This window comes from Halichoerus grypus, chromosome 12 (genome assembly GCF_964656455.1).
Source record: "Halichoerus grypus chromosome 12, mHalGry1.hap1.1, whole genome shotgun sequence".
NCBI lineage: Eukaryota > Metazoa > Chordata > Mammalia > Carnivora > Phocidae > Halichoerus > Halichoerus grypus.
The window spans coordinates 93,948,313-93,961,393 of NC_135723.1; the positions used below are offsets into that span (position 1 = coordinate 93,948,313).

A 13,081-nucleotide genomic window follows, 5' to 3' on the forward strand; every position below is an offset into this window, starting at 1 on the left:
TCTTTATATTGAATTTTACATAGGATATGTTAAAGTATGGATTTCCTAAAAAATACCCTTACCATCTCAGATCCTAGATTGTTCTGGACAGATACTTAAAGGCTGGAGCCCTAATGGCCAGGGAGACCCAGGACTATAATTTAACTGAAGAGGCTGCCAGTGAATGCAAGTTAATGGAATAAAGGGTTCAGAAGCATTCTAATACCTTAGGACAGGGGCAAGCAAGATCAGGTAGTCAGATGAGTCCAGGCCTTATTTTTTACTGATAACAATGATAAATCAAGAGTCTGTCTATAGTTGATATGCAAATACTGTGGCTCAAATAGGATTTAGGTGTATATTGAAGTTTTATATTTTCCGTGGGTCGGCAATCATTAAATAATCTTATTTTGTGATATATTTTTAATGGAATTAAACTTAGAATCAATTACATTAAAGTTACTAGTAGCCTGTAATTACTAGCTTGACACTGACTTAATCATCGATGCTAATAGTAGCTATTTGTCTAGGCCTGATCGGGCTTCCGGTTAATAATTAGATATCTAACACTTTTAAAACGTTAGTTGGGCATACTCAAGGCAATACAACCACACATTGGATACCTGGGTGTGGCCTTTTATTTTCTTCTTTAAAAGTCCTATAACTCTTTTCCAACACATCTGTGGTATAGATAGGGGCAGATACTATGTTTTACAGTGAAACTGAATAATCTAAACTTCACAAGAACTTTATTGAATGTTTACTATGCTTTCATATGTTACGATTCATGTCTTTTCTCTATTCTGTGAGGTTGCTCTCTGTTGTTCCTTCCCAGGTGGGAGCTTGCAGACTGCTATATCTGAAAACACGAAGTCTGGCAATCATTTCCAAGAGCCAAAACTCAAGGACATCCTTCTGCAGATTTCCCTTGGGCTTAAGTACATCCACAACTCTGGCATGGTGCACCTGGACATCAAACCTAGTCAGTACGGCTCCCCTCTGCTCCTGGGCCAGGTTCTCCACTGAGGCGGTGTCTGTGGGTCTACTAAGCATCGAAGATGCTGTTTGCTGGCAAAATCTCTTTCATTTATTTCCCTAAAAAATTTAAACAGCTTTATCCATTTTCCCCCCTGGGCCTAGAGGACAGAGAGAGAAAAGGCTCTTTCCCAGATGGCGAAGCCAAAGTATGAAAGTAGGTCTCTAACTTACTGCATAGCTAAGTGACAGCGTTTTGGCTGAGAGAGTAATGTAATGTAATGTAATGTAATGTAATGTAATGTAATGTAATGTAAGCGTTTTGGCTACATCCTAAACGTATTGACAACTAGTGCTGTATATTACTCTTTCTAATTCAGCACTGGCTCAATAACTTGAAACTCAAAGAAACATTGATACCATTTTTTCAGGCTATTTCTTCGTTTTGAGGCTACTAGCCTCTTCAGAGGATGAGATGTATCTGAGATCAGTTTCACTTAAAACAGGTATTCTCAATCACTGAGCTGTTCGGAAGTAGTGTGAGAGATTCCACAGAAGGAAAGAAACCTCGGTAGTTTTGTTACACAGAAGAGGAGAGGAGGGTGGCTGAAATGTCAGACACAGAAAAGAATCTTTGGGGTGAAAAAGCTAAGGAATCATTCCTTTGTCAATTTGGTTTTTTTTTTTTTTTTTAGGTAACATCTTCATTTGTCATAAGATGCAAAGTGACTCTCCTATAGTCCCAGAAGAGATTGAAAATGAAGCTGATTGGTTTCTCTCTGCCAATGTGATGTATAAAATTGGTTAGTTTGCCTTAAGCCTTGACCTGTATATTATAAAATTTATAGTGATGACTCCATTTGTTCCAGTTTTAAAGATATGCTTTTAAAGGGCTCTATTTTTTCTTTCTTTATTTTTTTAGGTGACTTGGGTCATGTGACCTCAATAAGCAAACCAAAAGTGGAGGAGGGAGATAGTCGCTTTCTGGCTAATGAGATTTTACAAGAGGTAAAGATTAGGGAAACAGAGGGTTATTTTATAATTCATTGAACCTTTTGACTCTCAAATGAAGGTTCACAGTGCAAGAGCTGAAAGGTATATATTTATAATTTTTAAAAAAGACTTTTTTTTTTTTTTAAGATTTTATTTATTTGACAGAGAGAGACACAGCGAGAGAGGGAACACAAGCAGGGGGAGAGGGAGAAGCAGGCTTCCCGCGGAGCAGGGAGCCCGATATGGGGCTCGATCCCAGGACTCTGGGATCATGACCTGAGCTAAAGGCAGACGCTCAACGACTGAGCCACCCAGGCGCCCCTAAAAAAGACTTTAGAGAGAGAGTGCTAGTGCATGAGCAAGGGGAAAGGCAGAGGGCGATAGAGAGAAAATCTTAAGCAGACACTGTGCTGAGTGCAGAGCCCAGTGCAGTGCAGGGCTTGATCTCATGACCCTGGGATTATGACCTGAGCTGAAATCAAGAGTTGGATGCTTAACTAGCTATCCAGGTGCCCTGAAAAGTCTATATTTACAATTTAAATGGATATTATCCCTTTTCCTATTCAGAATTGAGACCAAAGGTAAGAGAGAAACTCCCCCCCAACCCCGCCCCCCAAAAAAGGCATAAGGAAAGCTGGCTTGATCATGGATTAATATTTTTACTGTTCTTTGTAAAGGTCCTTTACTATTGCTAGTATTTCTTAGAATCCTAAATTCATGGATTCTCTAGCAGAAAGGAAGCCTTTATTGGTTCAGCCCATCTTTATCATGCTATCATCCTTTTGATAGCACCACCATGGTGCTCTGATCAAATGACCTTTAGTTATTGCCCACCTAATAGGATGTCTGTGGAGTCAGGGCTAGGAAGGACTTAACTCCCTCCAGGATGATAATATCTGGGACGTGCCAGTCTATGCTTGAAGCCTCTTTGAGAGAACAGAACAAAATGGCCCTAAGATTCTGCCTAAAATGCTTCAGGGCACGGCAATGTGAATCAGGTGGATTTATGATGTATCGTCCATCTTCTCTAGAAGTAAACTAGTAGCCACGGCAGATGTGACCTTGCCCATCGTGTCTGTTTAAGCTCATGTGCGCTCAAATGAACCTCTTTTACCAGTTGTCTTTGCTCTACACTCACTTCACTAGGCAACCTAACTGGCCTTCCTATCGTCTGTTTTGAAGGATTATCAGCACCTTCCCAAAGCAGACATATTTGCCTTGGGATTAACAATCGCAGTGGCTGCAGGAGCACAGTCATTACCCACCAATGGCACCGCATGGCACCATATTCGTGAGGGGAACCTTCCAGACGTTCCGCAGAAGCTCTCAGAAGAATTTTCCAATCTACTCAAGGTGGTATCTCTTAGGAGATGAAGAGAAGATAGAAATGTCTATTTTTTTAAAAAAATATAATGGCAAGGAGGTCGGGAAAGGGAAAAGGAGATGTTGGTAGTGCCACTGACAGAGGAAAAAGGAATCATGACCCCGAAGCCCAGAAAAGCCTCAGGACTGATTGAAAGCTTCTCAAGGAAACTTAGAGGATATTATAGAACCTTTCATGTTCTAGTTTAAAATCCTGTTACATTTTTTTCTCTGCCCTTCCCAACAACCCCGTTAAGGTGGGCAGTTCAGGAAACCGAGGCTCAGAGCAGTTCCTGGACTTGTATTCTCACCTTTGATAACTGATTAACTCTAAAATCAAACCTGATCTTTTGCTCGTTTCAGGGTTTTAACTATGGTCATTGGTAACGGTGGTATTACAAAAAAAAATTTGAATTCTGAGTGTATAGAAGAAAGTATAAGCTACTTTACTGAGGAATAACTGGCAATACCACCAATCATCTGCACTACTGGAAAAAGGCATGTTAGTTCAGGAACCTATGTGTTACTTGTACTCTGTGATATCTGAGTATGTGTAGGGACAAGGAAAGGAAGCTTTCTGTTGAAATCAAGGTACAAGAAAATGACACCGTTGAGAAGCTTAGAATTATACTAAGAATAAAAAATGTCTACGTAAGATTTCATGGTTTTAGGAACAGGATTGGTTAGGATCCCTACAATAGCCTTAGAAACATTTACTCTTGGGGATTAAATTTGAGTTTCATAGTTTACCTGAAAACTTCAAATTTCGTTACAAACTTGTCTTTCCGTGCTTCTGCCTTCCTGAAAGAACAAGGTAAACCCTTGCTCACAGTGCACTTTCGTGCATATCCTAATCACTTATTTCTATGTGTAAATTACTCTTAGATTTAGTTGATACATACTGATTACTTCAGTGCTGGCCCAGTGCGCTAGTTATACATATATGTTAATTTATTTAATTCTTGCAATGCTCCAGAAGGTGAATTTTGTTATCCCAAGTATCAGGAAAGGAAAAGTGAGTTTCGGCATAGTTAAGTCACTTTCTCAAGCTACTTAGTGAATGGTGGAACTGGCTCTGAACATGCGTCTCCAAATGGAAGGTCCAGTGTTTTCTCCATTATACAACATTGCTAATTGCTGTAAATAATTAGCTATTTTCTACTGTATTTAAGTTTTTTTTAGGTTAAGGTACTTTCTACCTGAAGATGAGTGCTGTAGGAATACTGTCATGGTGGGGTGTCCTTAGTTTTAAGTGAGAAGGAGCATGTGGTAGTAGAAAGCAAATGGAACTGGGACTTGGGTGACTTGGGTTTTAGTCTTGGTCCTGTCGATAAGTTGGACAAGTCACTTTCGACTTCAGGACCTCAGTTTCTTCCCATTTAAAATTAAGGCATTAAAAAAATAAAAAAAATAAAATTAAGGCATTAGATTAGTTAATCATGCAACTAGCTCTAAAATATGATAAAGACAAGTCAAAGGTACGGATGACGGATGCCACTGTGTAGGGATGATGCTTCGTCCCTGGTGGAGCTAAGTTTTCATTTATTTCTTCCCCTACAAAGTTAAAAGCAGAGTTTCACAAAACTCACCAGCAGTAGCTGGGTTAGAGTTGGCTTGGGTGGGGAGATTTTCCCAGGAGTGAAGTTTCTGTATCTTTTGTTTTGGTCCAACATCAACAGAACATGATCCACCCTGACCCAAGGGAGAGATCTTCTGCAGCAGCTCTGGCCAGAAGTCGAGTTCTCCGGCCCTCCCTTGGGAAAGCAGAAGAGCTCCAGCAGCAGCTTAACTTGGAAAAGTTCAAGACAGCCACACTGGAAAGGTAGTTTTTTGTTTTGTTTCCTGCTTTTTAAAGTAAGCCCTAGGCCCAATGTGGAGCTTGAACTCACAACCCCAAGATCAAGCCACTTATTTAACCCATCCCTCTACCCACCTCCCTTCTGGTAACCATGAAGTTGTTCTTTATAGTTAAGAGTCTGTTTCTTGATTTGTCTTTGTATTTCTTCCCTTTGCTTGTTTTGTTTCTTAAATTCCACATATGAGTGAAATCATATGGTATTTGTCTTTCTCTGACTATACTCTCTAGTTCCATCCATATCCTTGCAAATGGCAAGACTTCATTCTTTTTTTATGGCTGAATAATATTCCATTAAATATATATACCACATCTTCTTTACCAATTCCTGTATTGATGGACACTTGGGCTGCTTCCATAATTTGGCTATTGCAGATAATGCTGCTATAAACATTGGGGGTGCATGTATCCCTTTGAATTAGTGTTCTTGTATTCTTTGTGTGAACACCCAGTAGTACAATTGCTGGATTATAATGTAGTTCTATTTTTAACTTTTTGAGGAACCTCCATACTGTTTCCCACAGTGGCTGTACCAGTTTGCATTCCCACCAACAGTGCAAGAGGGTTCCTTTTTCTCCACATCTTCGCCACAACACCTGTTGTTTCTTGTGTTGTTGATTTTTGCCATTCTGTCAGGTGTGAGATGGTGTCTCATTGTAGTTTTCATTTTCCTTATAAGTGATGATGACCAAGTTTTCATGTGTCTTGTTGGCCATCTGGATGTCATCTTTAGAGAAATGTTTATTCATGTCTTCTGCCCATTTTTAATTGGATTATTTATTTTTTGGGTGTTGAGATGTATTAGTTCTTTATATATTTTGGAAACTAACCCTTTATCAGATATGTCATTTGTCCAATATGTTCTCCCATTCCATAGGTTGCCTTTTAATTTCATTGATGGTTTCCTTCACTGTGCATAGGCTTTTCATCTTGATGAAGTCTCAACAGTTCATTTTTGCTTTTGTTTCCCTTGCCCCAGGAGACAGATCTAGTAAGAAATTGCTTTGGCCAATGTTGAAGAAGTTACTACCTGTGTTCTCTTCTAGGATTTTTATGGTTTCAGGTCTCACACTTAGGTCTTTATTCTATTTTGAGTTTATTTTAGTGTATGGTGTAAGAAAGTGGTCCAGTTTTATTCTTTTGTATGTTGTTGTTGTTGTTTTTTTAAGATTTTATTTATTTGACAGAGAGAGAGATAGCGAGAGAGGGAACACAAGCAGGGGGAGTGGGAGAGGGAGAAGCAGGCCTCCCGTGGAGCAGGGAGCCCGATGGGGGCTCGATCCCAGGACCCTGGGATCATGACCTAAGCTGAAGGCAGACGCTTAATGACTGAGCCACCCAGACGCCCCTATTCTTTTGTATGTTTTGTCCAGTTTTCCCAACACCGTTTGTTGAAGAGACTGTCTTTTCCCCATTGGATATTCTTTCCTGATTTGTTGAAGATTAACTCACCATATAATTGTGGGTTTATATCTGGATTTTCTATCCTGTTCCATTGATCTATGTGTCTATTTTTGTGCTAGTACCATACTGTTTTAATTACTAAAGCTTTGTAATATAACTTGAAATCTTGAATTGTGATGCCTCCAGCTTTGCTTTTCTTTTTCAAGATTGCTTTGGCTATTTGGGTCTTTTGTGGTTCCATACAAATCTCAGGATTCTTCTAGTTCTGTGAAAAATGCTGTTGGTATTTTGATAGGGATTCCATTAAATATAGATTGCTTTGGGTAGTACAGATATTTTAACAATATTTGTTCTTCCAATCCACGAGTGTGGAATGTCTTTCCATTTCTTTGTGTCGTTTTCAATTTCTTTCATCAGTGTTTCACAGTTTTCAGAGTACAGGTCTTTCACCTCTTTGGTTAGGTTTATTCCCAGGTATCTTACAGTTTTTGGTGCAATTGTAAATGGGATCGATTCCTTGATTTCTCTTTCTGCTGCTTCGTTATTGGTATATAGAAATGCAACAGATTTCTGCAGATTGATTTCATATCCTGCAACTTTAATGAATTCGTTTATCAGTTCTAGCAGTTTTTTTGGTGGAGTGTTTAGGGTTTTCTAAATATAGTTTCATATCATTTGCAAATAGTGAAAGTTCTACTTCTTCCTTACTGATTTGGATTCCTTTTATTTCTTTTTGTTGTCTGCTTGCTGTGGCTAGGACTGCCACTACTATGTTAAGTAAAAGTGGTGAGAGTGGACATCCTTATTTTGTTCCTGATCTTAGGGGAAAAGCTCTATTTTTCCCCATTAAGGATAAATGTTAGCTGTGGGTTTTCATAGATGGCCTTTATTATGATGAGGTATGTTTCCTCTAAACTTACTTTGTTGAGGGTTTTTTTTTATCATGAATGGATGATATACTTTGTCAAAAGCTTTTTCTGTATCTATTGAAATGATCATATGGTTTTTATCCTTTCTCTTATTGATGTGATATATCACATTGATTGATTTATGAATACTGAACCACCCTTGCAACCCAGGAATAAATCCCACTTGTGGGAATGATTGTGGTGAATGATTTTTAAATGTATTGTTGAATTCAGTTTGCTAATATTTTATTGAGAATTTCTGCATCTATATTCATCAGAGGTATTGGCCTGTAGTCCTTTTTTAGTGGTGTCTTTATCTGGTTTTTATTTTTAAAAATTTTAAACATCATTTGTGCCCCAGTCAGTAGGATTTAGGAAACCTAATATGCCATGTGTTATGGCATGTGTGTGCCAGCCATTTTTAAAGAAAATCACAGGAGTTAATTTTCTATTCTATATATAGCTCCGCCTTGTTTCTATAAATACTGAAATAAAAAGAAAAATCTGTGTTAGTTTAGATCATAAATATCATCTTTAATTTAGGATCAAGTAATATATTTTTTCCCCTTTAATTGCCAGGGAACTGAGAGAAGCTCAGCAGGCCTGGTCCTCCCAGGAAGAGCATAGTGATGCTGGGGTCTCAGGGACCCCCACAGGATCAAGAAGCACCAAACGCCTGGTGGGAGGAAAAAGTGCAAAGTCTTCAAGCTTCACCTGGGGGAAGTCTTCCCCATAAGAACTCACTTCACACCACCCCCCCTTTTGCCTTATAGCTTCCAGAAATAGATATTGACTGTGTCAGCCTTCCTCTTGTAAAGGGGAAGATTAACCAACTGGAATGCCCAAAGAATTCAAAAACCACTCTTAATTTAGCATTGACAGTCAAGATCGTCAAGCTATTACGGCGTTGTATTAGCAATGGTCCCAGGTACAATCATTGGCAGCCATTTCTCTTCCCTGTTGTTATATTCCTAAGGCTACCTATCAACGGTTTACTTCTCACACTTACTGATGCACGATGGGAAAGCACACAGCCCTGAACTAAAAGAAGAGAAATGAGCAGCTCTAGGCACAGCCTATGGACTACGAGGTTGCTGTAGCTGATTGCCTACCAAGGAACAGGGACTCTCCCTGCACAAAGAAAGGAATATAATTTTGTTTTGAGTTAAGGTAACTGTGCATGTACTTCAATAATGTTTCTCAGGGTGAATGATGGTATTCCTAAAAGAATTCTCAGTCACTCTGAGCAAGTGGTTTTCCTACTGTATTCTTTGAATGAAGACAATCCCTTTCTGATATTATATTTATTAAATAAGTTCACCATTATGTGAGGTGGGTATAATAGCCTATACATGTAATTTCTGAACTGGCTACTAACTTATGGAACAAAACACTGGATATGGGGTTCAAGGACCATTTAATGTGGTGGTTCTTCAGATATTTGCCCTGACCCTCTTGTAATTGTTATGACTGGTTTTGATTTTGTGGGTGTCACCAATTTCTCCTTGATTTTTATCAGAATTTGGCTTTGTTTCCTGTGATTTTATCATATTTTAATCCAAATTATTTTCTCTGTATATATTTTAAGGGAATAGAACATTTGTAAATAAAGGTTTTTATCTTGTCCAAAGCCAAATATGAGTAAAGTACTCTTCTTTGTAATATGTAACTAGCAAAGAGTGAGAAATTTCTGTTGGAAACCATTTCATGAGTAGATAGGTGAGAAAATTCGGTAGGTTGGTAGTAACAGGTCTTGGCTGTAAGGCCCAGCTTTGTGGGCCTAAAAGCTAATAATGGTCAGGCTCTTATACATAAAATAATATTGGTCATAAAGGCATTTCATACCTTCTAGTGTGTCATGTTAATGAAGGTAGCCTGTTAATGGTTTGTAGGCTTATTTGCTGCCTTATATTCTTCTTTATCTTCCATTTAAAAAAACAAATTAAGAAGTGTTTTTAAATCGAATAAGCCATCATATCATTCTTTGTTCTGTCTTGGAGTAGCAATTCTTCCCATGCAGTTAAGTAGGGTGAAGTGCTCTGTATTGTCCATTGCCATTTTAAAAAATCTAGTCTTTATTCAAGGTCTTAAAATGGAGTTGGTTTATCTCTTGCCTCCCCAACCCCAGCCATATCCCTTGCAGTAAAGTGCAAGGTCAACCACAGTTTGTGATTTAGAAACAGGTTATATTATTAAGCATACACAATGTATAGACCAGAATTCTTTGATTATACTTGTCTTCTCAGGCATTTACACCTAGTACTATTAAGGTCTACGACCTCTTCTCTACCCTACTCCTCAGAGCCCATGTGGCACCTGAGTGCCAGACTACTGCTTTCTCTCCTTCTCTCTCTGGAGGTGGGGGCTCCACAGGAGCACCAAGTTACTAAATCAGCATGTATTTGCATAGACACTGTTGAGTGTAAGAGGGACTGGGTCCTCACTGGGCTGGGGATTTAATCCCTTCCAATTCAGTTGGAAGTTGAAGTTGACCCCTTGCCTCAGTAAAAAGCTCCATCCTCAGTCTGAAGTTCCGTTTCTGCACAGAGATCACAAGATAACCCAGGAACTAGTTATCAAATGTCAAACTATCAAATATTAACATCATTGGACTGACAATATTAAACAAGTTGAACTTAAATATTTTAGGATAAAAATATGCTGCTTTCTATAGCTCTATCTTAAACACACACAGACGTTATGTTGCCAACAGATAATCTTGAGACTTAAAGGAATACTGTTGTGCTTTACTAAGCTCTAACCTATGTGTCAGTTTATAGATGCTATTATCTAAAGCTGTATAAAGATGAACATTAAAAGATAAAAGTCACCATTTCAGCCTGAATGGTTAAGCTTGTTTTTTTAATCTCTGTATGAACCATAATTTCAATCCTGAATTACAAAGAATTGTCAGATTTTTTATTTTGAACAATAAAAACTGGATTTTTTAAATAACAACAAAAAGTAGTCATAATAACTAATAACTATGAAGTGCTGCTAAAATTGCTTTTGAGCCACTTTAAAATAGATGCTGTAATCCATTTAGATAGTAAGTCTATAATCTTCCAACTGTTATTATGAGTTTTGAGAAAAACTGATTTATTTTTGTAAAAGATTTTATTTATTAGAGAGAGCGCACATGTACAAGCAGGGGGGAGGGGCAGAGGGAGAGGGAGAAGCAGACTCCCTGCTGAACAGGGAGCCCGACATGGGACTTGATCCCAGGACCTTGGGATCATGACCTGAGCTGAAGGCAGACACTTAACCAACTGAGCCACCCGGCGCCCAAGAAAAACTGATTTAGAAGCAAAGTGAAAATTTCCAAAAAATGTTTTTCTACCGCAACAAAATTGTCCAGGGCCTCCTATCTGTGATAAACCATTGCCAGCCCTGGTCTCTACCACTTGATGCCTCTAGCTGAGACTTTTTCTAATTTAGAGGGGAAAAAAGGCAAGGCCAGAGATAACTTTGTGGCCCTGGTCATCTATGATAGACACTTCTCTTTCTCAGCTAGCTTTGCAAAGGATGAAAGCCCTGAATTATTCCACTACTGCCAGGGGTAAATGGTAACTGATTAAAGTCACGTTGCTATCTGTCACTACTTCTCAGCATCGAGAAGGACCTTTCTGGGTTCAGGGATGAACTACAGACAGTCTATAACTATGCAAATTGGAGATTCTTGAAAGAGTGGCATCTCTATTACAAAAATACATTTCAGTCACTATTCCAGGTCCCTGATTCTTCTGTTGTTTGTTTTTAGTCTTCTAATTTCAGGCTTAATTTGAGTATCCCTCTGGGTTCTTCCTATTTTTTTCTTTCTATTTCTTCGTTCTAGCCTGTGACCTGAACCCTTCTAAAGCCTCTCCTGGCTTTAAACCATAATTTTTGATTGGATATTCACAAGGTCCCTGTCCTTCCTCTAAGAGCTCACAGTCAATGGGGAAGATGTAGCACCTTCATGGTCATCCAAATTATAGTACAAGATAAACTGAATGTGTAAAGAAAGTGAGATGGGAGAACAAAGTAAGGACTTTGAGTAGAGAATTTTGAAAGTATGGAGAAGGGCATTTCAGATGCTGAGAACAGTGAGAGCAAAGCAATGCTGGAGCATTTGTTGTGGGGAAGGAGGATCTAGTTGATAATAAGAAAATGCTTTAACTCATGACATCATGAGTTAAATGTCTTCCATGACATCATACATTTATATATTTTGTACATTTTAATGTTTTTTTTTTTTTTGTCAAGAAGAAAAAGGAAAGTAGCACTTGCAATTTGTTTCAACAACCTAAGGAGCATGTGTATTGGTAATTCCTGTCTGAAAGCTGAGATTAGCATAAGATGCTATTTATTTAGATTAAGATATTATTTATAAAGTTATGAGTTTGCCCAAGGCTGTCTGTTTTCAATTGGTGTGCTTCCTGCTTTTTTATTTTAAACAACCCTTTCCACACTCCTCACTCAGAAGTATGTGCAAATAGAAAGATGGAGAGGTCAGTGGCATAATGAAATAGCTTTTAGGGCCGAGTGGATATGGACAAATGGATGTAGGTGATGGGGGGAGAAGTTTTAAAGATGATTCCAAAGTTCAAGTCTGGGATAATGTTGGTACCATTAAAATAAACAAGTAGCTTAGAAGGGGGAAATTGGGGGTGCCAAGAAACACGGAAATCAAGATCAAGGTCACTTTAATGCAATATTTTAAAAATATTAAAATTAATGAAAAGATCCACAATGAAGAACATATCAGAATTTTAAATTAAACAAGATCAGTAAGCTGATGTTATTTAAAACTGTTTAAGATTGCAACTTGGGCAAGAAAAATTGTCAGACATGGCAATTCCCGTAATTGGAAATAAGATAAGCAAAGAAGTAGATTTTTGTAAATATTATTGATCAACTTACTTCTATTAAAGCCAGGAAAGTAAAACTACAATGACTTCTGGTTTTGGTATAAATAAAATACTTAAACTTAATGTGAGTTTTTAAATACCTTCTCTTCAAATTTTCGATATTCAAGTACTTTAATGTTCTGGAATTTTTTTTTTGGTATATGTAAAAACGTTCGTTTTTTCTTATGTTTCAGGATTCAATATGGCTCAGAACTTATACTTAAAATTTTGATTTTTTTTGTTCATCACAGATTTAATTATATATATTTAATTAATACATTCTTAAAATATTATCCTGATTCTTCTTAAAATATTATTTTGATTGCCAAATTTTTTGGCACCCCTTGAATTTTTCGCTCCCAGCCCTACTACTCTTTCTGGTTTCCTTCCTACTTTAGCAGGCCTGGCCAGTCTTTCCCTGAGGCCGACCTATCCTTTGTTTCGTCTACCTCGGCCCCTCCTGGTCCAGGCTGGGAAGCTTGTCAAATAATTTCATTTCGTTAGAAACTTGAAATCAGCTCCACTCACCACTCGGCGGCGTTGCCTTATCCGCTCCCGCCCGGAAAAAAGCTCGCGGAACTACCTCATCAAGGATGCTTGCTTCCCGCGGCGCTGGCCGGATCATTTCTACGACGCACGCTGCAGACTTTCCGTTTTCTTATTCCTCTCGCGAGGCTTGCGTCCTCTCTGTATCCGGAAGTGCTCGCCTAGCGAGA

General features: G+C 38.4%; 1 protein-coding gene and 1 long non-coding RNA gene across 5 annotated transcripts in view; one reads left to right on the forward strand and one right to left on the reverse strand.

The window, feature by feature from the left end:
• WEE2 (WEE2 oocyte meiosis inhibiting kinase) overlaps positions 1–8,332 on the forward strand; it is a 32,415-nt gene extending 24,083 nt beyond the window's left edge. Inside the window, exons 6-11 of the mRNA XM_036111338.2 lie at positions 815–961; positions 1,650–1,757; positions 1,877–1,962; positions 3,130–3,300; positions 4,989–5,131; positions 8,056–8,332. Of these exons, the coding sequence (XP_035967231.1) occupies positions 815–961; positions 1,650–1,757; positions 1,877–1,962; positions 3,130–3,300; positions 4,989–5,131; positions 8,056–8,212 (812 nt within the window). The 3' untranslated portion in view covers positions 8,213–8,332. The remainder of the gene's footprint in view (positions 1–814; positions 962–1,649; positions 1,758–1,876; positions 1,963–3,129; positions 3,301–4,988; positions 5,132–8,055) is intronic.
• LOC144379609 (uncharacterized) overlaps positions 1–12,979 on the reverse strand; it is a 41,181-nt gene extending 28,202 nt beyond the window's left edge. For all 4 annotated transcript variants that reach the window (XR_013442907.1, XR_013442904.1, XR_013442905.1 and 1 more), the window contains exon 1: positions 12,894–12,979. This is a non-coding gene — a long non-coding RNA (uncharacterized LOC144379609). The remainder of the gene's footprint in view (positions 1–12,893) is intronic.
• Between the last annotated feature and the right edge of the window lie 102 nt (positions 12,980–13,081).